The sequence below is a fragment of the Schistocerca cancellata genome, chromosome 11 (assembly GCF_023864275.1).
Source record: "Schistocerca cancellata isolate TAMUIC-IGC-003103 chromosome 11, iqSchCanc2.1, whole genome shotgun sequence".
In the NCBI taxonomy this organism is placed as follows: domain Eukaryota; kingdom Metazoa; phylum Arthropoda; class Insecta; order Orthoptera; family Acrididae; genus Schistocerca; species Schistocerca cancellata.
The window spans coordinates 103,335,542-103,362,503 of NC_064636.1; the positions used below are offsets into that span (position 1 = coordinate 103,335,542).

Sequence of the window (26,962 nt, forward strand, 5' to 3'; positions counted from 1 at the left end):
TGTTCTAGCAGCACAGGTAGAGTATCCCGTATGAAATCATGGCGGTGAATCGAGGAAGTACAGTACATACTGACGAAACTAAAATGAGCTCTAACACGGAAATCAAGCGTTTCCGGACACATGTCCACATAACATCTTTTCTTTATTTGAGTGTGAGGAATGTTTCCTGAAAGTTTGGCCGTACCTTTTTGTAACACCCTGTATATGTTCCGTAAACTTGATAAAAAATCAGTAGTGTCATATCTCAATGAGGAACCTGGCTGAAGTTTAAAACAACGGTTGACCATGCAATGCATTCATATGTGCCCAGTAGAATAGTTCATAATGGGAGGGAACCTCCACAGTATACAGTCACTTTCAAGAAACTTCTAAAAAAAAAAAAAACAGAAACTACTGCATATTGGAAAACGTGAATCAGTTCAAGTACCTGGGAAGTTTTACCACAAAGGATGCCCACTGCACCAACGAAATCTGAGCAAGAATCGCCATGGCCAAAGCTGCTTTCAACAAGAAGAGGACTCTGCTGACCAGCAAGTTGAGTTTGGCATTGAGGAAAAAACTGATGAAGTGCTACATTTGGAGCACTGCACTGTATGGAGCAGAGACATGGACCATGAGAAAGAAGGAGAAAAAATACTTAGTGAGCTTTGAAGTGTGGTGCTGGAGGAAAATGGAAAAGATCAAGTGGACAGATCGCATAAAAAATGACAATTTACTGCGAAGAGTAGGAGAGAAGAGAAGTATTCTGCGTACAATTCTTCAGTGAAAGGCCAACTGGATTGGACATGTACTTCGACACGAGGGACTCGTACATGATGTCATCGAAGGGAAACTCAGAGGAAATGCATGATGAGGAAGATGAAGAATTCAACATCTGGACGACATGAAAGATGGAAGGAGGTACAACTGACTGAAGGATAAAGCTGAAGACAGGGAACAGTGGAATCAGAAATTCTCCATACTACATAATAATAATAATAATAATAATAATAATAATAATAGGTGTCAAACACAGCATAGGACTAGAGATAAGGGGATGCTGAATGAAACACATTTGGTGTCAAGAGAGCAAAGTGTGAAGCCTTTAGTGTCTACCGTAGCAGACTACTTTCAAATGCTCTTCTACAAAACCCAAAGAAAGTTTTGTAGTGTATGAAGGCTGTTCATGGCAACAACATTAGTGTCCAGCCCTTGTGAATGAGATAGGAACTGAAATTGAACGTAGGAAAGAAAAAGCTGCAGAAGTTTTACATACTGGCAGTCCATATGTTCTTAGCAAACAATAAAGGATTATAGTTAGTTTCAACTTCCTCTAGTAGATCTTTTCTATTTGGTTTCTAGTTCATAAATGCCTGTATCAAAAACATGAGCAGACGCACAAGATTTACGAGGGTCGTCCACAAAGTAAGTTCAGTTTCTATTTCTATCAGTGGCAGCACTACGATCGCAGTTCTGAGCACGGCAGTTACTCTGACTCAAGGAGAAGACGTGTACGCCATTTTCAGATTGCTGCTGCCGACGTGTGTGAGCCGAGCCGTGGCACTCGTTACTGGTGTGCCAGTCTCTTGGATATCCATTATTGATCCTTCGATGTTTTTTATCTTTGCTTGCCTTGTTGTTTTCCGGATTCGCGGGGCGAGTGGCAGTTGACGTTTGCTCGTACTAACTGCTGAGACGCCGCGAGGTACGAGGTGGAAAGCCACCACGTACATGCGGAGTTGGTTGTACGCGGTCTGCCGGTTCAGGATGGAGGACGTGTGTTGGCTGCCTGGCTGTCTGCTCTCTTGAATTTACTTGCCGTGTCTTGCGACCGCTTAGCTTAGGTTGCTGCCTGCTGTATCCTACACAAGCCATACCGGTCGTCCAGCAGAAGTTAAGCAGCCTTGTGTTTCGTTTAAAGGAAAGGAGCAAATGTACAAGACTTTTTGTACTCAATTTTGGTGGCCTCTTAAGTGTGATCTTAGCGTTTACACTGCCTTTGGGGACATGGTTCAAATGGCTCTGAGCACTATGCGACTTAACTTCTGAGGTCATCAGTCGCCTAGAACTTAGAATTAATTAAACCTAACCAACCTAAGGACATCACGCACATCCATGCCTGAGGCAGGATTCGAACCTGCGACCGTAGTGGTCGCCCAGTTCCTGACTGTAGCGCCTAGAACCGCACGGCCACTCCGGCCGGCTCTTTGGGGAGAGCTAATTCTTTTAAATTTAAATAGTTGGAGTTCCCTGTCCTTTATAATCTTTTGGGGGTTTTATTTGAATTTTCTCTTTGGGGTTCCTTCCTTGTGCTTGGTTAAATGTTTACTTGATAGCGGGAAGTGACTCCTGGTTAAAATTCGGAGAAGGTGTTTAATGTTACTGCCACCTCCGGTATTCGTCTTTCCAATTAAGTGTTGTCATCCCTTCGAGCGACCTGATGTCGCTCCTCGTTAATTAATGCTGGTTTATGTATAGTTAATTTTGAATTGGTCATTTGAATTAATATTTTGTAGCGCAATATAGCACTAAGGCATTGTATACCACTTTCCACCCTGGTCTAGTAAGTGGCACGAGTTAGCTCCACTACCGGTTTTACTGATGTGCTCCCTTCAAAATGTTGTCTTGTATAAGTCTGCCCCATGTGTGTCTGGGAACACAGAGACGAGCATTAGTGTGGGGGGGGATGATGATGTTTGGTTTGTGGGGCGCTCAACTGCGTGGTTATCAGCGCCCGTACAATTACCCAATCTTTGCTCAGTCCAATTTCGCCACTTTCCTGGATGATGATGAAATGATGAGGACAACACAAACACCCAGTCATCTCGAGGCAGGTGAAAATCCCTGACCCCGTCGGGAATCGAACCCGGGACCCCGTGCCCGGGAAGCGAGAACGCTACCGCGAGACCACGAGCGGCGGGAGCATTAGTGTGACTTCAGTGCTAGTCAGTTAATGGAATCTTCATTTTGACTTGGCTTCCACTGAAGATTTTGAGTGGAGCGTAGTATGTTTGATTTGTTATTCATTTAATTACTAAGTTTGTTTATTTAATGGGGAGCAAGACATTTAAAGACTGTTGGTATTAACTCCCCTAATTGCTGGGTGTTGCTAATTCGTTCCAAATGGCCTACTACTTATTCAATGGCAAGGCTGTTGATTAGTTGGTTACTGTGTGTATAAATTCACGCTATTTATTTGTTGCCAAAATTGTTAAAGTATCTGTGTCATGATTCAATCACTAGCTATGTGTTTGAGCTAAATTGATATAAACCTTACATTGCCATCTCAAAATTTGTTGCCAGCAGAAACCCTTAAGAGAACTAAGTTTTGTCACTGCTTACTGGGAGCAATATAAAATGTGTATTTCTCTGATGTAATAAACAAGTGTGTGTGTGTGTGTGTGTGTGTGTGTGTGTGTGTGTGTGTGTGTGTGTGGTGGGGGGAAGGGGGGGGGGGGTGCGGAGGGGGGGCCGCCTGGTCCTTCCTATTGTGTCCTCGGTTTGTAACACGTATCAGTATGTTCTGTAGTGCGTGCTCCTTTATAATGTCAGCCGTAATTGAAAATGCCGCCGCGTGTGAAATCAGATCTGTGATTTGTTTTCTAAATGCAAAGAAATTTAAACCAAAGGAAATTCATTGGCAACTCTGCGAGGTTTACGGATAAACTGCTACGAGTGATTCAATGGTTAGAAAATGGGTCAGACTGTTCAAGAATGAAGTGGACGCACGTCTGTGGTTACTGATGAACTGGATCGCACAATTGAAGAGAAGATTAAGCACAAACTTAAGTTTACACTTAATGACCTTGCTACAGAAGTTCCGCAAATCTCACGATCACTAATTCATGAAACTGTTACTGAAAAACTGAAATTTTGAAAACTTTGCTCACGTTGGGTACCCTAAATTCTTACTGAACAACACAAAAAATGACAGATGGGCAGTGCACTTCAGTTTTTGACACACTACAATGAAGAAGGCAATGGTTTTCTTCCTCTGATCGTCACGGGGGATGAAACTATGGTATCGTACGACACCCCTGAAACAAAACAGCAATCAATGGAATGGAGGCACACAAAGGTTAAGCCTAAGCAAATCTTGACACCCAGAAAAGTCACGTGCACTGTTTTTTGGGACAGAAAAGACATTTTCCTGATTGATTTCTTACCATGAGGCCAAACAATCAACGCACACGGTTACTGCGAGACCATTAATAAATTGCGCTGCGCAATACAGAACAAGCACCAAGGAATACTGCCAAAAGGTGTTGTTTCTTCCCCACGATAATGCCAGACCTCACACGGCGAATGTGACCAAACAACTCTTACGGAAATTTCACCGGGATGCGTTTGATCATCCTCTGTACAACCCGGACCTCACTCCTAGCGACTTTCATCTCGTCTTACACCTAATCTCTGTCCTTGGTGGTCGACACTTTAACAATTATGATGAGCTGAAAGAACATGTTACCACAAGGTTGAATACACAGACGGCAACCTTCTATGAAGAAGGCATACAAGAACTTGTGCCACACTATGACAAGTGCCTACAAAATTTCGGAAGCTGTGTAGAAAAGTAGTTTAACAGTTGTAGATTTTTGTACAATAAATATTTTTTCTGTATCTGTATATGTTTGTTTTATATAACCAAATGGAACTTACTTTGTGGACATACCTCGTATTACAAGACCTGGACATTTGTTACACACTCGTCTACAGCGCCACAGTGTAAAGGAGATACATATGTAACATCAAATCATAAAACTCACTACATCATACTCTAATTTTATTTTAAAGTACTGTTTACCATTTTGCAGACAGACAGTGTTTACTGATTACGTAAAATGGCGGACCCAATGAGAGAACTGCATTTGATAATTGTCATTCTGTTGCTGATTGTATGTAGATATGTGATAATACAATGAAATAGGCTTCTCTAGGATAGAATATAATACAGTAGAATGTGGAGCTAAATGTTAGCTGCGTTGTCAGGTCCCAGTCTAACAACCACTACAAAAATCACTACATATTTATATAAAAACATAGATGATACACTAAGTGGTAACATCTTCCCACAAAAGAAAATCACTGCTCTTCGTTTAAGAAATAAGTATGCCAATAACTCCCATTTAGCTCACATATTTATATTAAAGAGTACCACATGTGCAATAGTTAGAAATCTGTTTTCATACAATACCAGCAGAGGCACTATTGTAGCTCTCGTTGATCACTGCCAACTTTCCATCCATTCAGATTATGAAGAAGTTAGCCATCTGATTCAATAACGCAACTAACGGCAACACTACACACAACATGATTATCGTTACATTGGCTACACCTCAAGAAAGTTTACGTCTGCCCCCGGTAGCTGAGCAGTCAGTGTGACAACTTGTCAATCCTAAGGGCCCGGGTTCGATTCCCGGCTGGGTCGGAGATTTTCTCCGCTCAGGGACTTGGTGTTGTGTTGTCCTTCATTTCATCCCCATCGATGCGCAAGCCGCCAAAGTGGCGTCAAATCGAAAGACTTGCACCTGGCGAACCGTCTGCTCAACGGGAGGCCCTAGTCACACATTTTAAGATAGTTTACTGTGTAATATCTGTAAACACTACTTTTTGTGAAAAGCCAATGACTTAGAAGAATCATTTTATGTCAATTATGTAAGTCCTTCCCCCCCAGCTCTCCTGCCCCCCTTCCATGAGTGTTTATAAAAGTGATTTGAAATGGTGAGGACTTTATAATTAAGACAACAGAAAAGCCAATGCAAATTAACAATGTTTACAAAAAAATTTGAACAGACAGATAATAAAGACTGTAAACAGCGGAGAAAAGTTGATTCTGAGAACATAAAAAGCAGTGTTACACTGTTTCTATTGTCACAACTGGTTTCAGCCTCTATGTCATTTTGAATGACAATTTCTTTAGACTGGGCACAGAGACATACAACAAGTATCTTAAAACAAGGGAGTAGCAGCTGAATACAATGTAATTGCAAATAATGTCATCAGATGACTCCTTGTAATGCTTAACTTGTTTATTTCATAGCACAACCAAATGCAATATACACGTTGTAATTTCACAAATGTTCAGGAAATGCTGCTGGAATTTCCCTTAAGGAAATAGCAGAAAGCTCGGGGAAGAAGGCCAGTGTTCACTCTGTCTGCTTGCCGAGGGGTCTCATCCGAGATGTGGAGGAGGCCCTGCCGGCAGCAATAGAGAGCACTGGGTGCACCCGACTGCAGATTGTTGCTCATGTCGGCACCGATGAGTCCTGCCGTCTGGGTTCAGAGGTCATCCTCAGTTCATACAGGCAGTTGGCGGAGGTGGTGAAGGCGGAAAGCCTCGCTCGCGAGCTGGAATCTGAGCTAACTATTTGTAGTGTCGTTCCCAGAACCGATCGCGGTTCTCTGGTTTGGAGCCGAGTGGAAGGCTTAAACCAGAGGCTCAGACGATTCTGCGGAGATCTAGAGTGCAAATTTCTCGACCTCCGCTATCGGCTGGAGAAATGTAGGGTCCCCCTGAATAGGTCTACACGCAGGAAGCCGCTACAAGGGTAGTGGAGTATGTGTGGAGTGCACATGTGGGTTTTTTAGGTTAGAGAATTCCCTCCCTAGGCCCGACAAGATCCCTCCTGAGACGCGACAAGGTAGCAGTAGGCAAAATGCAATGTGGAATGACAATATTAATGTGGTAATAGTAAACTGCAGGAGCGTCTATAGAAAGGTCCAAGAATGGCTCTCATTAATAAACGGTCACAAATGTAAACAGTAATGAAATTCTAAACTCAGATTGGAATGTATACCACAGAGACAGGTTGGACAATGAAGGGTGAGGCGTGTTTATAGCGATAAAAAGTGCAATAGTATCGAAGGAAATTGACGGAGATCCAAAATGTGAAATAATTTGGGTGAAAGTCACGGTTAAAGCAGACTCAGACATGGTAATTGGATGTCTCTATAGGCCCCCTGGCTCAGCAGCTGTTGTGGCAGAACACCTGATGGAAAATTTGGAAAATATTTTGAGTTGATTTCCCGACCATGTTATAGTTTTGGGTGGAGATTGTAATTTACCAGATATAGACTGGGAGTCTCAAACGTTTATAATGGGTATCAGGGACAAAGAATCCAGTGAAATTTTTTTAATTGCATTATCTGAAAACTACCTTGAGCAGTTAAACAGAGAACCGACTCGTGGCGATAACATATTAGACCTTCTGGTGACAAACAGACCCAAACTAATTGAAACAGTTAACGCAGAACAGGGAATCAGCGATCATAAAGTGGTTACAGCATCGGTGATTTCAGCCGTAAATAGAAATATTAAAAAAGGTAGGAAGATTTTTCTGTTTAGCAAAAGTTACAAAAAGCAGATTTCAGAGTACTTGACGGCTCAACACAAAAGTTTTATCTCAAGTACAAATAGTGTTGAGGATCAATGAACAAAGTTGAAAACCATCGTATAATATGCATTAGTTGAGTATGTGCCAAGCAAGATCGAGATGGAAAGGAGGAACCGTGGTACAACAACCGAGTAAGAAAACTGCTACGGATGCAAAGGGAACTTCACAGCAAACATAAACATAGCCAAAGCCTTGCAGACAAACTAAAACTACATGAAGCGAAATGTAGTGCGAGAGGCATTCAATGAATTCGAAAGTAAAGTTCTATGTAGTGACTTGGCAGAAAATCCTAAGTAATTTTGGTCTTATGTCAAAGTGGTAAGTGGATCAAAACAATGTCCAGACACACTGTGACCAAAATGGTACTGAAACAGAGGATGACAGACTAAAGGCCGAAATAATAAATGTCTTTTTCCAAAGCTGTTTCACAGAGGAAGACTGCACTGTAGTTGCTTCTCTAGATTGCCGCACAGATCACAAAAATGGTAGATTTTGAAATTGATGACAGAAGGATAGAAAAACAATTAAAATTGCTCAAAAGAGGAAAAGGTGCTAGACCTGACAGGATACCAGTCCGATTTTACACAGAGTACGCCAAGGAACTTGCCCCCCTTCTTGCAGCGGTGTACCGTAGGTCTCTAGAAGAGCGTAGCATTCTAAAAGATTGGAAAAGGGCACAGGTCATCCTGGTTTTCAAGAAGGGAAGTGGAACAGATGTGCAGAACTATAGACCTATACCTCTAATGTCGATCAGTTGTAGAATTTTGGAACACGTATTGTGTTTGAGTATAATGACTTTTCTGGAGACTAGAAATCTGCTCTGTAGGAATCAGCATGGGTTTTGACGAAGATGATCGTGTGAAACGCAGCTCGCACTATTCGTCCACAAGACTCAAAGGGCCATAGACACGGGTTCCCAGGTAGATGCCATGTTTCTTGACTTCCCCAGGGCGTTTGATACAGTTCCCCACAGTCGTTTAATGAACAAAGTAAGAGCGTATGGACTGTCAGACCAATTGTGTGATTGGATTGAAGAGTTCCCAGATAACAGAATGCAGCATGTCATTCTCAATGGAGAGACGTCTTCCGAAGTAAGAGTGATTTCAGGTGTGCCACAGGGGAGTGTTGCAGGACCGTTGCTATTCACAATATACATAAATGACCTTGTGGATAACATCGGAAGTTCACTGAGGCTTTTTGCGGATGATGCTGCAGTATATCGAGAGGTTGTAACAATGGAAAATTGTACTGAAATGAAGGAGGATCTGCAATGAACTGACGCATGGTGCAGGGAATGGCAATTGAATCTCAATGTAGACAAGTGTAATGTGCTGAGAATACACAGAAAGATAGATCCTTTATCATTTAGCTACAATATAGTAGGTCAGCAACTGGAAGCAGTTAATTCCATAAATGGGAGTAGGCATTAGGAATGATTTAAAATGGAATGACCACATAAAATTAACTGTCGGTAAAGCAGATGCCTGAGATCCACTGGAAGAATTCTAAGGAAATGCAGTGCAAAAACAAAGGAAGTAGGTTACAGTATACTTGTTCGCCCACTGCTTGAATACTGCTCACCAGTGTGGGATCCGTTCCAGATAAGGTTGATAGAAGAGATAGAGAAGATGCAACGGAGAGCAGTGCGCTTCGTTACAGGATCATTTAGTAATTGCGAAAGCGTTACGGAGATGATAGATAAACTCCAGTGGAAGACTGCAGGAGAGACGCTCAGTAGGTCAGTACGGCCTTTTGTTGAAGTTTCGAGAACATACCTTCACTGAAGAGTCGAGCAGTGTATTGCTCCCTCCTACATATATCTCGCAAAGAGACCGGGAGGATAAAATCAGAGAGATTAGAGCTGCATGCATGCGATCGCATGTTTGTCTACAGCCTGAGAAAGGAATTTCATTCTGTAATCTAGCAGAGAAATTTGTTAATGTCGCGTAAAAATTTAAGTGTCAGAAAGTCTTTTCTGAAAGTTGGTATGGAGTGTAGCCATATATGAAGTGAAACATGTACGATAACTAGTTTACACGAGAAGAGAAAAGAAGCTTTCGAAATGTCGTATGCTTCTGTGTGGGCTGCCTGCCCAATTATTTGCTGGATGTATACCAGTCTCTGTCTTCCTCTACAGTTTTGCCCTCTGCAGCTCCATCTAGTATGACGGCAGTTATTCCTGACGTCTGAAACACTTGTCCTATTATCCTTTCCCTTATTCTTGTCGGTGTTTTCCACACCCCCAATTCTGCAGAGAACCTCCTCATGTCTACTTTATCCATCAACCCAATTTTTTGTCTTCTGTAGCACCCCATCTCAAATGCTTCAATTATCTTATTTTCCAGTTTTGTCATAGTTCATGTTTCACTACAACATAATTCTGTGCTCCAAATACACATTCTCAGCAATTTCTTTCTCAAATTAAGGCCTTCTTTGGTTAGACAGATGACGGTATAACACGTCACTTTCTCCAAAGTGATATGCTATCCCTCACTTTACTAACATTTCACCCACTCCATCCTCCACCTCCCATATCTACATCTACAACTACATCCATACCCCACAAACCACCTTACGGTATGTGACGGAGGGTACCCCGAGCACCTTTATCGGTTCTCCCTCCTATTCCAGTCTCGTACTGTTCGTGCAAAGGAGGATTGTCGTGCTACACAAGAATGCTGAAGATTAGATGGGTAGATAATGTAACTAATGAGGAGGTACTATACAGGGTGGTCCACTGATAGTAACCGGGCCTAGTATCTCACAAAATAAGTGTCAAATGAAAAAACTACAAAGAACGAAACTTATCTAGCTTGAAGGGGGAAACCAGATGGCGTTATGGTTGGCCGGCTAGATGGTGAAGCCGTAGCTCAAACGGATATCAACTGCATTTTTTAATTAGGAACCCCGATTTTTTATTACATATTCGTGTAGTACGTAAAGAAATATGAATGTTTTAGTTCGACCACTTTTTTCACTTTGTCATAAGTTTCGCTGTAATAGTCACAAATGTATAAGTATGTGGTATCACGTAACATTCCGCAAGTGCGGACGGTATTTGCTTCTTGATACATTACCCGTGTTAAAACGGACCATTTATCAATTGCGGAAAAGGTCAATATCATGTTGATGTATGGCTATTGTGATCAAAATGCCCAACGGGCATGTGCTATGTACGCTGCTCGGTATCCTGGACGACATCATCCAAGTGTCCAGACCATTCGCTGGATAGTTACGTTATTTAAGGAAACAGGAAGTGTTCAGCCACATGTGAAACATCAACCATGACCTGCAACAAACGATGATGCCCAAGAGGTGTTTTAGCTGCTGTCGTGGCTAATCCACACATCAGTAGCAGACAAACTGCACGAGAACTGTAAATCTCAAAAATGTCGGTGTTAAGAATGCTACATTAACATTGATTGCACCCGTACCATATTTCTATGCACCAAGAATTGCATGGTGACGACTCTGAACGTTGTGTACAGTTCTGCCACTGGGCACAAGAGAAATTATGGGACTATGATGGATTTTTTGCAACCGTTCTATTTAGCAACGAAGTGTCATTCGCCAACCGACATAATATGTACTATTGGGCAACAGAAAATCCACGATGGCTGCAACAAGTGGAACATCAGCAGCCTTGGCAGGTTCATGTATGGTGCGGCATTATGGGAGGAAGGACAACTGGTCCCATTTTATCGATGGCAATCTAAATGGTACAATGTATGCTGATTTCATACGTAATGTACTACCGATGTTACAACAAGATGTTTCACAGCTTGACAGAATGGCGATGTACTTCCAACATGATGACTGTCCAACACATAGCTCGCATTCGGTTGAAGTGGTATTGAATAGCATATTTCACGACAGGTGGATTGGTCGTCGAAGCACCATACCGTGACCCGCACGTTCACCGGATCTGACGGCCCCTGATTTCTTTCTGTGGGGAAAGATGAAGGATATTTGCTATCATGATCCACCGACAATGCCCGACAACATGCGCCAGCGCATTGTCAATGCATGTGCGAACATTACGGAAGGCGAACTACTCGATGTTGAGAGGAATGTCGTTACACGTATTGCCAAATGCATTGAGGTTGACGGACATCATTTTGAGCATTTATTGGATTAATGTGGTATTTATAGATAATCACGCTGTAACAGCATGCGTTCTCAGAAATGATAAGTTCACAAAGATACATGTATCACATTGGAACAACTGAAATAAAACGTTTAAACGTACCTACGTTCCGCATTTTAATTTAGAAAATCTAGCTGTTACCAAATGTTCGTCTAAAATTGTGAGCCATATGTTTGTGACTATTACGGCGCCATCTATCACAAAGTGAAAAAAGTGGTCCAACTAAAACATTCATATTTCTTTACGTACTACACAAATATGTAATAAAAATGGGGGTTCCTATTAAAAAAACGCAGTTGATATCGATTTGACCTATGGCAGTGCCATCTAGCAGGCCAACCATAGTGCCATCTGGTTTCTCCCTTCAAGCTAGACGAGTTTCGTTCTTTGTAGTTTTTTCGTTTGACGCTTATTTCGTGAGATATTTGGCCCAGTCACAATCAATGGACCACCCTGTATGGAATTGGTGAAAAGAGGAATTTGTGGCACAACATGACTAGAAGAAGGGATTGGTTGGTAGGACATGTTCTGAGGCATTGAGGGATCACCAGTTTTGTATTTGAGAGCAGTGTGGAGGGTAAAAATCGTAGAGGGAGTCCAAGAGATGAATACACTAAGCAGATTCAGAAGGATGTAGGTTGCAGTAGGTACTGGGAGATGAAGAAGCCCGTACAGGATAGATTAGCATGGAGAACTGCATCAAACCAGTCTCTGGACTGAAGACGACTACCATAATAACAACAACAACAACAACCTAGCAGAGCAAAGCTCTGTCTGTCCATGTATCTTTTGACAGTGCAGCGCTTCTGTGTTTTGGTGAGTAATCTCGTGTGAAACAGTAAACATGTAACTTCAAAGTGCTATGTGTCTATGATTTATGGTTGAATTAGTTCTCTTCCAGATGTGTTTGTGAAGGATGATATTCACATTTCTTTATCTGTTTGAACTGCAGTTTATAAAGCTGGAAATGGCCATCAACAATATGGATTATTTTTTAATAATCAGTCTCTTGACTGGTTTGACTTGGCCTGCCCAATTATTTGCTGGATGTATACCAATCTCTGTCTTCCTCTACAGTTTTGCCCTCTGCAGCTCCATCTAGTATGACGGCAGTTATTCCTGACGTCTGAAACACTTGTCCTATTATCCTTTCCCTTATTCTTGTCGGTGTTTTCCACACATTCTTTTTCATCACCAATTCTGCAGAGAACCTCCTCATGTCGTACTTTATCCATCAACCCAATTTTTTGTCTTCTGTAGCACCCCATCTCAAATGCTTCAATTATCTTATTTTCCAGTTTTCTCATAGTTCATGTTTCACTACAACATAATTCTGTGCTCCAAATACACATTCTCAGCAATTTCTTTCTCAAATTAAGGCCTAAATTTGATACTAATCGACTTTTCTTGGCCAGGAGTGCCCTTTTTACCAGTGTCAGTCTGCAATTTTTGTCCTCCTTGCTCCGTCCATCATGGGTTACAATGCAAATAAAATGGGACGAGTCACTTTTAAAATTCATATATTGTGTGGTCAACTTCATTTCGCATTATCCTTCATACAATTAGTTTCCAGAATATCAATCCAATGCATGAAGATATGAGCTTTCAAGAGATGTATAACCAATTACAACATCAACCAGAGGTAAGACTGTTGCACCGCCACCATATCCAACTGCCAACTGCCATCCTGGTACTTGTGTTCAGCCTGTGCACTTTCTCTCTCTCTGTGTGCGTGTGTGTGTGTGTGTGTGTGTGTGTGGGGGGGGGGGGGGGGGGGGGATAGACGTGGACGTGTATACTACCTTGTTAAGCCAGCCTAGTTTTCATTTTTATTTGTGCACCTTTCAAAAATTCAGTGCTTCCACTATTCAGTGACTGTAAGTGTAAATTACTTCCAAACTAGCATGAAGATAATACACATTAAAATTAAACAATCAAGATCCAGGATGGAATGACAAAAATATAGGAAAGATACATTGTTACTCGTCACATACAGGTGTTGCCGAGTTGCAAACAGGCACAGTGAAAAAGAATTCTTTTTCATTGTGCCTCCCTATGGCTCAACCCCTTCTCTATACTGTGAGTAGCAGTCTACCCTTTCCACACACAAACATAATACACATACCATAACATCAACATCACAATGTTCAGGTATGTCAGTGCAGAAATAACCAGCACAGATAGCCAACACTCACTTGTGAAGCAAAGATAGGCAATAATCACTTGTGACTGGATGCCCAGCAAAATCATCTCTATTGTCATTTGGTTTAAAAATTTCTATTTTAGGATCTCATTTTGTACTAAACTGCTGTTTGATCCATCTGCCTACCCTCTGTGAGTGCACTCTTTTACTCCTCACCACCACCACCACCACCACCACCACCACCACCACCACCACAACAACAACAACCTTTGCAACAACTTCTCCTGTTCCACCAATGCCTCTTCACTCGTGAACTTACCACATGTGACAGCCTTATTATAAGATACCGTAAAATGGGGTTACTTTGTGACTGTAGGGGCTACTCTGTGACATACGTTCATTTTCGCCTATTTCGAATCTCCCACTGCATCCAAGATGCCTAGAAACCAAAGATTAGCACCAGCGGCTTGCCTGTACTGCTGCACCATCTACATCTACATTTACATCTACATCTACATCCACACTCCATAAGCCACCTGACGGTGTGTGGCGGAGGGTACTTTGAGTACCTCTATCAGTTCTTCCCTCTATTCCAGTCTCGTGTTGTTCGTGGAAAGAAAGATTGTCGGTATGCCTCTGTGTGGGCTCTAATCTCTCCGATTTTATCCTCACGGTCTCTTCGCGAGATATATGTAGGAGGGAGCAATATACTGCTCGACTCCTCGGTGAAGGTATGTTCTTGAAACTTCAACAAAAGCCCGTACCGAGGTACTGAGCGTCTCTCCTGCAAAGTCTTCCACTGAAGTTTATCTATCATCTCCGTAACGCTTTCGCTATTACTAAATGATTCTGTAACAAAGTGCGCTGCTCTCTGTTGGATCCTCTCTATCTCTGCTATCAACCCTATCTGGTACGGATCCCACACCAGTGAGCAGTATTCAAGCAGTGGGCGAACAAGTGTACTGTAACCTACTTCCTTTGTTTTCGGGTTGCATTTCCTTAGGATTCTTTCAATGAATCTCAGTCTGGGATCTGCTTTACCGACGATCAACTTTACATGGTCATTCCATTTTAAATCACTCCTAATGTGTACTCCCAGATAATTTATAGAATTAACTGCTTCCAGTTGCTGACCTGCTACATTGTAGCTAAATCTTTCTTTCTATGTATTCACAGCACGTTACACTTGTCTACATTGAGATTGAACTGCCATTCCCTGCACCATGCGTCAATTCGTTGCAGTTCCCCCTGCATTTCAGTACAATTTTCCATTGCTACAACCTCCTAATATACCACAGCATCATCCGCAAAAAGCCTCAGTGAACTTCAGACATCTTGAGGTAGCCGGCTGAATCTCCAGCTCTTCTTTTGTTCGTCGGAATTTCTTTCTTATTGACACCTGATTTGGAGCCATTGTTTGAATTGTTGTAAACTTCGTGTACTGGAGCCGTTCATGTGAAAGAACTGCAGATAACAGGTACGTATGCCCGATTGTTAATATGTTGGCTACATTATGGCGTGATTTGACGTTAATTGTAATGTTTATGTAAGCAGTATAATTATACAACCATAAAATCAGCACATTAAGGGGTTTCATAGTGACAGTTTTGTGGTGTCACAAAGTAACCCCACTGTGTTTAAAGTGTAAATATTTGACCTTTCTGTCACCGATAAGGTCGAGTCCTCAGATGACAGCGAAAGCATCAAGTGGATGGACGAAGATCCGAGTGACTGGGAAGCTCTCTGTGAAAGTTCATCAGATGTGCCATCAGACAGAGACGCACCTTCGACTACTGGTAAGTTACATCGAGAGACAAGAAACGTCCACCACTTGAAAAGGTCCACTAAGAAGACCCACGAATGCACATTCAAACTATGACTTTGTGGTAGTGAACTTCGAAGGGAAAATGTTCCCCGGGAGAGTGACAGATATCGAGCCAGGAGGCTACACGGTAAGTGTCACGGAGAGGTCAAAAATTTACTGGAACTGGCCAGAACGAGATGATCGCATTTATTATTCAACTGCCACTAACAGTGATTTCCCAATCACGACATCCACATCATCTTCTGCAGTCAGAGAAATACACTGCCAGTGCAATCTAGTGCTCAGAAGAGAGCGTAGACAAACAGAAGTATTCTCTCGGCAGGTCTACGAAACACCAGTATCAGGTGTGAGAAAAGAACTGAAAAAGAAAACGCATCCACTGAAAGCTATTTCAGTGGGAAAAATGCGCGTATGGATGCAAAAGGGTTAGGCCCAGTCCACGAGTTCTTTAGTTGCCTACCTGCTCCCGTCAAGTGTCAGGAACATAATGACAAAAAACAAAAATATCTTTACAACTTTTCAATATAGCAAGTTTTGTCACCCTAAAGAACTGATACCTGGTGCAGACTATACCCCTGCACCCCACTAGCTATACCACTAACAAGATTGCTGTACTCACAATCATCCAGTAAATGAAGACAAGCAGTATAATAATCTAAAGTCACTGCCTGAGATAAAACTAAACTTCAGAATACTATGGTGACACTGCACATCTTGCTGAACAGTATAGAATACAGGTTGCAGCTCACCAAACAGTAACAAGTAAGGCCAACAACTAACTCACCAAACAGAAAGGAGTTACGGTACATAGGTAGGTAGGTAGGTAGGTAGGTAGGTAGGTAGGTAGGTAGGTATGTACGTACGTACGTACGTATGTACACATGTGTTCAAAAGTATCTGGACACCTCCAAAAACATACATTTTTCATATCAGGTGCCTTGTGCTGCCACCTACTGCCAGGTACTCCATATCAACGACCTCAGTAGTCATTAGACATCATGGGAGAGCAGAATGGGGTGCTCCGTAGAACTCACAGGCTTCGAACGTGGTCAGGTGATTGGGTGCCACTTGCATCATATGTCTGTGTATGAGATTTTCACACTCCTAAATATCGCTAAGTCCACTGTTTCCGAAGCGATAGTGAAGTGGAAACATGAAGGGACAAGTACAGCACAAAAGTGTACAGGCCCACCTCGTCTGTTGACTGACAGAGACCGCCGACAGTTGAAGAGGGTCATAAGTACTATGACAGTTATGCGGGAGGTGAGAAAACTTGGATCTCATGGTCGAGTGGCTGCTCGTAAGCCACATGTCACGCCAGTAAATGCCAAAAGATGCCTCGCTCAGTGTAAGGAACGTAAACAATGGATGACTGAACAGTGGAAAAATGTTGTGTTGAGTGACGAATCACGGTACACAATGTGGCGATCTGATGGCAGGGTCTGGGTATGGCGAATGCACAGTGAATGTCATCTGGCAGCATGTGTAGTGCCAACAGTAAAATTCGGAGGCAGTGGTGTTATGGTGTGGTCGTGTTTTTTTTCGTGGAGAGGGCTTGCACCCCTGTCGTTTTGCATGGCACTATCACAGCACAGGCCTACATTGATTTTTTAAGCACCTTCTTGCTTCCCATTGCTGAAGAGAAATTCAGGGATGGCGATTGTATCTTTGAACACGATTGGGCCCCTATTCATAATGTACGTCCTGTGGTGGAGTGGTTACATGTCAGTAACATCCCTTTAATGGACTGGCCTGAACAGAGTCCTGACCTGAATCCTATAGAACACCTTTGGGATGTATTGGAACGCCAACTTCGTGCCAGGCCTCAACCGATCAACATCGATACCTCTCCTCAGTGGAGCACTCTGTGAAGAATGGGCTGAAATTCCCCAAGATACCTTCCCGCACTGATTGAACATATGCCTGTGAGATTACAAGCTGTCATCAACGCTAAGGGTGGGTGAACACCATATTGAATTCCAGCATTACCGATGGAGGGTGCCATGAACTTTTAAGTCATTTTCAGCCAGGTGTCTGGATACTTTTGATCACGTAGTGTGTATAGGGGTGTGTGTGTGTGTGTGTGTGTGTGTGTGTGTGTGTGTGTGTGTGTGTGTGTGTGGAGAGATATATCACTACTCACATTGGCCATGCGTGGATTCCATCCTCCATGGCCTTCCTGCAGCTGCTTAAGGGAGGCAACATCCAACGTGACCTTGACACGCTCGCCGACATTGAATGTCAGGTGTCGTCTCGGGGCCACTACAGTACCACCGTTTGGACTCGCACGGCAAATGCCTACCACAGCTCCTGTTGAAATTGACAAACAAAATTAACCACTATTGCATATTAGTAATTAACATAAAAGTGCTACTCATACATCTCAACCAAAGACAGTACTGGGAAGTCCTCAGTCGTCTATAAATAACAGAAGGAGTAAAAGTAACAACCTACCATACAATCGAGACTTCGAGTCATAGCCAGGCACGTATAGGAGACTGAAAATGTTGCCGAGCTTTTAAATAAACTCTTTTACAGAGTTAACTGAAAACACACACTTGCGCGGCCTGGCCGACTACATTATCCTGGCACTGCAGCTCGACTGGATCTGTGTCGTGGAGAGATGGCGAGGAAAGGAAGGAAATGGAGAAGGATCGGGTGGAGGATGACCGAGCAGTGGGAGAGAGTCACATTTAATATTCAGGTTGTGTTGACTAGTGGAATCACAGTAGCAATAATTTAAAATGAAAAGACTTCAAAATGTGTTTTGTGTATGCTTGTTTGTTTTCCTTACAACTGCAACACAGCAACTGAGTGAGTGCCGACAGCAGTTTTCTGTGCTGCACAGGCAGGTTTTCTCCACCAGGTGAAATTCTCACCAGGCTGACAGTCGCACATTGCAAGAAGATGACAGAAGTTGCACTCGACTGCCTTTAACTATTACTTTAACAGTGTATGACAGTAAACAAAATGTTTGTAATGGAATACGATCAGTCTATGTCCAGTCCCCATCAGAGTGTGTTCACGTTTGGCCACACTTACACACGACTGGACTTAAGGGGTGTAGGACATCAAATGGGCCGACTTGGACCAGGACAGGCACCACAGGACATTTCAATTTCCACTGCCTATACTTTTGCAAATAAATTCATAAAACTTTGTCAGCGTGACCAGGAAGGATTCACATGGATAGCAGTGAAGTTCAAAAACATAACAAAATAAATTATTTTTATATGTGAAATTTCGTTTGTTGCTATAGGTACACTTTTCTTCATAAGTAAGAGAGATTCTTCGATGAATTTTGCACTGCTTATTAGAACCAAACTCCTCACTGCAAAACTCTAAAATTATCCAAATCTGTTAACATGTGGTAAAAACTGAGAAAATTTACTATAAAATTTGAATTTTTTTCTAAACATGAAGTTTAAAATGTAACAGCTCATTCATTTTTTCATAAATTAAATAAATTCTAAAGTTTCATGCACCTGTAAGTAGGGTGTGTATGCTGTGCAAAATTCAATGTCTCTTACTTACGAATAAAACTGTACGTATAGCAACAAATGCAGCCAAAAGTAAGTGAAAAAATGATGAAATTTCACATAGCAAAAAAATAATTATTTTGTTATGTTTTTGAACTTCCACTGCTATGAGTGTGAATCCTGAATCCCTCCAGCTCATGCTGGCGAAGCTTTATGAATTTATTTGTAAAAGTATAGACAGTAGAGATTAAAATGTCCTGTGGTACCTCTCCTGCTCCATCTACATCTACATTTACTTCTACAGTTATACTCCGCAAGCCACCAAACGGTGTGTGGCGGAGGGCACTTTATGTGCCACTGTCATTACCTCCCTTTCCTGTTCCGGTCGCGTACAGGTCGCGGGAAGAACGACTGCCGGAAAGCCTCCGTGCGCGCTCGAATCTGTCTAATTTTACGTTCGTGATCTCCTCGGGAGGTATAAGTAGGGGGGAAGCAATATATTCGATACCACATCCAGAAACACACCCTCTCGAAACCTGGACAGCAAGCTACAACGCGATGCAGAGCGCCTCTCTTGCAGAGTCTGCCACTCGAGTTTGCTATACATATCCGTAACGCTATCACGCTTACCAAATAACCCTGTGATGAAATGCGCCGCTCTTCTTTGGATCTTCTCTATCTCCTCTGTCAACCTGACCTGGTACGGATCCCACACTGATGAGCAATACTCAAGTATAGGTCGAACGAGTGTTTTGTAAGCCACCTACTTTGTTGATTGACTACATTTTCTAAGGACTCTCCCAATGAATCTCAACCTGGCACCCGCCTTACCAACAATTAATTTTATATGATCATTCCACTTCACATCCGTGCGCATGCTCCCAGATATTTTACAGAACTAACTGCAACCAGTGTTTGTTCCGCTATCATATAATCAAACAATAAAGGATCCTTCTTTCTATGTATTCGCAATACATAACATCTGTCTATATTAAGGGTCAGTCGCCACTCCCTGCACTAAGTGCCTATCCGCTGCAGATCTTCCTGCATTTCACTGCAATTTTCTAATGCTGCAACTTCTGTGTATACTACAGCATCATTCGCAAAAAGCCGCACAGAACTTCCGACACCATCTGCTAGGTCATTTATATGTATTGCGAAAAGCAATGGTCCCATAACACTCCCCTGTGGCACGCCAGAGGTTACTTTAATGTCTGTAGACGTCTCTCCATTGAGAACAACAAGCTGTGTTCTGTTTGCTAAAAACTTTTCAATCCAGCCACACAGCTGGTCTGATATTCCGTAGGCTCTTACTTTGTTTATCAGGCAACAGTGCGGAACTGTATCGAACGACTTCCGGAAGTCAAGGAAAATGGCATCTACCAGGGAACCTGTATCTAATATTTTCTGGGTCTCATGAACAAATAAATCAAGTTGGGTCTCACACGATTGCTGTTTCCTGAATTCATGCTGATTTCTACATGACATGATATGCGAGCAAAAAACAAGTTCTAAAATTCTACGACAGATCGATGTCAGAGATATAGGCATAGAGTTTTGCGTATTCGCTCGACGATCCTTCTTGAAAACTGGACCTACCCCCTTTAATGTTTTTACATGGCATATGTTGTAATCTACGACAAGAATAAATCAGCTAGAAGTTATTATTTAAAAATGAAATATTTCTATGTGATGATTCAGCCTGAAAATAGATAAATAATTATATGAATGCCTGGGGTTTGTACCATCATGCAGGATCCACAGCTGTAATACACAAAACGTAAATTGAAGTGCGAGGGAGGAGAAAGGAAAGGAAAAGGAAGAAACTAATATCAGCTGCAGATAGGTTGCACTAGGTGGAAATGTGAGTCAGCTAGGCAGTGGCATGATAGTTCGCATATTTGTGATGAACACACTGTTTGGAAAGTGCACAGGTTATCACAATTACCTAGTAGGAAGGAGATCCCGGGTTCGAATCCCAGTCCGGCACACATTTTTACTAGTTGCCGCTGATTCCACAAAGTCCCGATGCAGCTGACATCCTTTGTTCCTTCCCTTCCCTTCCTTTCTCCCCCTTCCCCTTATATTTTCGTAATATATAAATGCAGTTTATTTAGACCTAGCCTACTGAGAAAAAAATCCAATTAATTAATATTACTGAAGTGAAACTAAAAGTAATTATGAAGCAAAACTGCAATGTTTCATTTGTCTTTGGAACTGATATACTTTGATGAAATAACTTTATTCCAGATTATTTTACATTCTGTGAAAAAAAGGGGCATCTACTAGCTACAAAATTTTGAAATGTACACTAGTGCCAGAGATTAAAGAATGAAAATGAAAGCCTTAAGTTACATATGATCTGAAGGAAACTTCACAAACCAAGTTCGCTAAAAAAGCATTTTATGGGGTAACTAGTTTCAACAGAGCTACACCGTTATCAGAACTGCAAGAGGACGAACAGAAGTTGATAGGAAAATATTTTACAATCACAACATTACAAGAATGAAATTTTCACTCTGCAGCGGAGTGTGCGCTGATATGAAACTTCCTGGCAGATTGAAACTGTGTGCCGGACCGAGACTTGAACTCAGGACCTTTGCCTTTTGTGGGCAATAGAGATGGGCAAACTCGTTCATCCTTGGGAACTAGTTCACTGGTGATCGTTCTTTTTTGGGAACCGTTCATTTTTACTCGTTCACCGTTCATTTGTGCTTGGTATATGGTTCTTATGGAAAAACTGAAAACTAGTAGTGTAGGTGAGTGAAGGATGGAGGGCACCAAGAGGGGGCACTTGCCTCCCCCCTGGAGTATAGAGCTTTCATTCATTACAGAATTTTTACACACTTTTAGAAGTAATTTCTGTGATTCTGCAGAACCTCTCGTTTAGCCAACTGTAGCGTTGTGCGGCTGATCGCAGGGAAATAATACAGGGTGGCGCACGGAAAACCGTCCTCGGGTACAGACTGCTCGCCAATTACGGGCGATGTGTTGCCCGTTACGAGCAGATACAACAAACAGACAAACATGTAATAATAAGGCAGTGAAGAAATGCAAGCAACAATGGCGAAACAATCGATGACGATGTGTAGAGAGCTGGAGAAGAGAACATGAAAATCTCACGCGACGCACATGGGCTACAGCACATGTAGTCTTGTAAACCTGTTGGTGGCTGTTACCCAACTTAATAGACCACAAATGTCTTGTATAAAATTCTTTGTTTTGACTTCCACTACATAGCTATGCTACGTTGTAAACAATAATCGTTTACACCCTATATATACTTCACGTTGTCTCTGAGTTCGTAGGCGAAGTAGACTTTATGAAAGCATAAAATAAAATGTGGTTTTCTTGTCATACTTGCGTCACACACTTAGTAAAAATTAGATTTTTATGTTGCATTATTAAAGTTAATGCAGCAATAATTAAGTTTGCAGAAATAAGGTTTTTGGTTTGAACGCTCCTTCTGAACAAATGTTTTTGAGGTAATAAGTAAATACTATTTTATGGCAATCTACGTCTTTTCACATGGAGAGGCACCGCTTTTCCTACTGAGCCAAAATGACCCACAACCCACTTTTTTTTCTTTTTCAAAGAAACCAAACTAGTAGGTAATGCAAATTGAAAACAACCAAACTTTAAAATAATTAGAGCCTTCCTAAATGTAATGTTTTGTATATGAAAGATACACAAAAATCGTTTTATATGAATTTTCTTACACTAAAAATAAAGCAAATTATTGAAAGTTAGTTGCCAAGTCAAGTTGATGAAACCAAAAAATATATGAATAACAAAAAACCTTGCCTTGTTATAAGTATGGCTTCTGCTGTTCATCGATATAATGAAGAGAGCTGATATGCCCTTTTTGAAAAGACGTACCTATTACATACAACGTGATTTTTATGTAATTTACATAACTATAAAATAATTTTTGATTACCGGTCGTGGACACTGAATAGCCAGACCTAAGTGCAAGAACAGTTTGGAACACATGTAAAACGGGTGAGCGCAGTGAACAAAACGAACAACTGAATGGTGAACTAACTAGGAGCAGTCGGCAGTGGAACTGAGACAGGTGGCCATGCGAAGAACGGCGAGTGTGGCCGAGGGAGACTGAGACTGAGACGAGCACGCGACCGAGGCTGGAGCGAGAACTGCCCAAGTGACCGCCGCGACCGAAGTGAACTACTGAACTATGAACCGATCATACAATGTAAGCTTTCACGGCCGGTACCGTCTTCACTTAAAACTTCTGGGCTGATAGGCCGTGGTCGAAGTTTTATACTTCGACCACGGCCTATCAGCCCGGAAGTTTTAAGTTTATGAACTGATCGTTCCTTGTTCCCAGGAACTATAAGTAGACCGCCGCGACCGAAGTGAACTATGAACCGATCGTTCCTTGGAATTAGTTCCTCGGTTCTTTCATTCATCTTGGTGAACCGTTCCTTTGCACCCGTTCATTCACGAACTACCCACATCTAGTGGGCAAGTGCTCTACCAACTGAGCTACCCAAGCACGACTCACGACTCGTCCTCACAGCTTTACTTCCACCAGTACCTCGTCTCCTACCCTACAAACTTCACAGACGCTCACCTGCAAACCTTGCAGAACTAGCACTCCTGGAAGAAAGGATATCGTCGATGAGCACTTCCCTGCGAAAAGCAAAGGTTCCGAGTCTGCATCTTTGTCCGGCACACCGTTTCAATCTGCCAGGAAGTTTCATGATATTACATCATCATAAAACGTCTTTATACATAACCTATATTGTTATAACATACCTAACGCTTTAAATTTGTTTTACAGCATATTGTACATCAGTGTCGCTAGTCGCTCCACAATGGATATGTACTTCCTACTACCATGAAGATATTGGCATGTACTACTGTAGTAGGCATGGGCTTCGTGTCTATAATGCGTTCACTATGTTGTTTGCAGTAGCTTACCCGCACTCCTATTTTTTTATTCATTATTAAACCTACTCCTGCATTACCCCTATTTGATTTTGTATTTATAACCTGTATTCACCTCACCAAAAGTCTTGTTCCTCCTGCCACCGAACTTCACTAATTCCCACTATATCTAACTTTAACCTATCCATTTCCCTTTTTAAATTTCTAAATTACCTGCCCAATTAAGGGATCTGACATTCCATGCTTCGATCCGTAGAACTCCAGTTTTCTTTCTCCTGATAATGATGTCCTCTTGAGTAGTCCCCACCCGGAGATCCGAATGCGGGACTATTTTACCTCTGGAATATTTTACCCACGAGGACGCTATCATCATTTAACCATACAGTAAATCTGCATGCCCTTGGGAAAATTTACACCTGTTATTTCCTGTTGCTTTCACCGTTCACAGTACCTGCACAACAAGGCCGTTTTGGTTAGTGTTACAAGGCCAGATCAGTCAATCATCCAGACTGTTGCCCCTGCAACTACTGAAAAGGCTGCTGCCCCTCTTCAAGAACCATATGTTTGTCTGGCCTTTCAACAGATACCCCGCCGTTGTGGTTGCACCTACGGTACGGCCATCTGTATCGCTGAGGCACGCAAGCCGCCCCACCAACGGCAAGTTCCATGGTCCTAGAAGTACTTTGCATTAAATTTGCTGACATGGAGCACTTGAAGCAATTGTTGACGGTAATGAAGAGTATGGCGACTTCTTATTAGTGCAAAGTAAGATGGTTAAGTCAAGGGTACCCATGGAATGATTTTTCAATTTAAAATTCACTATCGTTGAATTTATGAAAGGATAAAGGAAGGCAGGAACAAAAATTAGAACAGCCAGAATGTATTGCAGACTTCACTTGACTGCGCACTGCCCACAGTAAAGCATTGCAAGGTGACTTCTTTCTGATTTGGTGGAGATGCACTTAAAAAGAAAATCACAATCTAGAAGGGACATTCTGGCAAAGACAGTCCAGACCCTTAAGCTCACGATTCAAAGAAAGTGCAAGGTTTTAAGAATTCATTGCTGCCTTGCAAGAATTTATAGGATAGTTTGATAAAGGTTTTGAGGACACTGTCAGTCTTACATCTCTTTTCGAGAATGTTTGACGTTTCAATTGAAAGTGACCTGTGCATGTGCAGACTTAACTGACTGACCTGCGCGGTTATACCGTTTCAACGACAAATCTTGTTTACATTAAAACTGTCCAGGATATCTGCATTGCTTTCCTCGGGTAGATTTTCCAAGTCTCCATAATGAAGCTGTAAAAGTGCTACAATATTTCCATTGACCTATTTGTGCGAAAGCCCTTTTTTAGATTATGAAACCAAATGAGTCACGATTACGTGGTAACTTGAGTGTGAAACTCTGTGAAGGGAGAAAAGTACATACAAGTATAAAGAATATCAAGGACTATGAACAAAACTATAATAAATATCTGAATTTTAACAATACAGCAAATGCTAAATAAAAAGGACATCTGCCATTAGTATTTTAGTAACAATGTCAACAAAAATGAACAGTTATGTAGCGGGACTTTGAATTTCGCCGCGCTACACTCGTTCCATCAGATAAAAAATATCCCGTCGCAGCGGTATGAGCGCTCGACGGCAGAGAAACTACTAAAATTGTAACTTTTTTTTGTTTTCTATTCGTTTCTTAATTGTCTCTTGATAGCCGGAGCTTAAGGCAGACGTGATCTGATGAAGACGTTTAAAAAACTTATTAGCTAGTCTTGATCTGATTTTAATGTGTAGACATGTTGTGGAAGTTGTTAAGAAGTTTGGAGGATGGAAGTAGCAAAGTAAATTAAATTGCATACAGTATCAAGATGATTTTAATTGGTATAAATTAGTGATTCCTGGACTATTGCACGATTTCGGAGCAGACTTTTCACGCTGAAACGAAGGAGATTTTTGAAGACCTGGACGCCGCATGAAAGAAGACATGTTAACCTGGTAAAGGATGAACTCTTATCTACGCCACTTCCCCCTGTCAGTTACGTTTTGTTATTCTCTGTTTCTTTTCAATAATTTTTGTAGTGGAAATTAGTTTAACTTTTGCTCAAAAACGCCACAAGGACCACCCCCAACTATAGCTTTTCTGTAATACGAAGTCCGATCTGCATTTCTTTCTTTCTTTCTTTCCCTTTTTTCACAGTCATTAACGATTTTTTAAAAAAAATCCATTTTCACTTATGATTTCTTCCCACATTTTCAACCTTTTTTTCTTTTTTCTTTTCTTCTCTTTTTTCTTTTTTTTATTAACCACTACAACTGGCGACCTTGACAGGACGCAATTTTCGGATGTGTCGTTTTTGAACAAATCTGAAACTTTAATTTGTATTTTTTCCCAACAGAGAATAACCAAAAATCCTGAAGTTTAAAGGGTAACGAAAACACCAACTTTATTGTACCTAAGCAAATGATTATACAACAATATTGTAAAGAATTTTTGTAACTAATTCAATCTGTTTTTCTTTTCATGGCATATATTGATGCAAAACTGTTATTGTGAGACCTTTTGGTGATTATCCGATGGAGATGTATTAAGAAAATCCATATTTTGACGAATACGATTTACGCAGAAGTGATTGACCAGCCGCTGCAGGACAGAAAATTTAATGGTGAGTCACACAATTATGTTTCATTCAAGCATTCAATAGCCAACTGCAGAATCCATTTTTCCCTTTCCACACATCCTGTAGTTTTCTTCTAGATTTTTCCAAAATTATCTATCTCTATTGTAGTTTGTGGTAATTATAGTATTGTTGTAGCATATGAAGATCGTGAATTTCACTGTCAGTCATGTGTTACGAAAACTTTTGTCCGCCCTGCTGCATCTTTCTCAACCATTGTTTGCAATAGAGCAATTATTTGCATTGACGAGAAAATATTTCATCCTAAATTTGAGTCAAATCTTTATTAATCAGACTTATATTATTCCCTTTTCGACTTACAATTATACATCCTATTACAATGGAACGCGGTAAGGTAGAGATAGTTTCAGCAGATGAGTTAAGTGAAGTAGATTCATCTTTCAACCAA

At 41.5% G+C, this 26,962-nt stretch overlaps 1 protein-coding gene across 1 annotated transcript in view; it reads right to left on the reverse strand.

Annotated features, from left to right (window-relative positions):
• Window positions 1–26,962, reverse strand: part of LOC126108953 (E3 ubiquitin-protein ligase MIB2) — a 224,455-nt gene that overhangs the window by 120,930 nt on the left and 76,563 nt on the right. Inside the window, exon 6 of the mRNA XM_049914336.1 lies at window positions 17,632–17,798. Coding sequence (XP_049770293.1) covers window positions 17,632–17,798 — 167 coding nt within the window. The remainder of the gene's footprint in view (window positions 1–17,631; window positions 17,799–26,962) is intronic.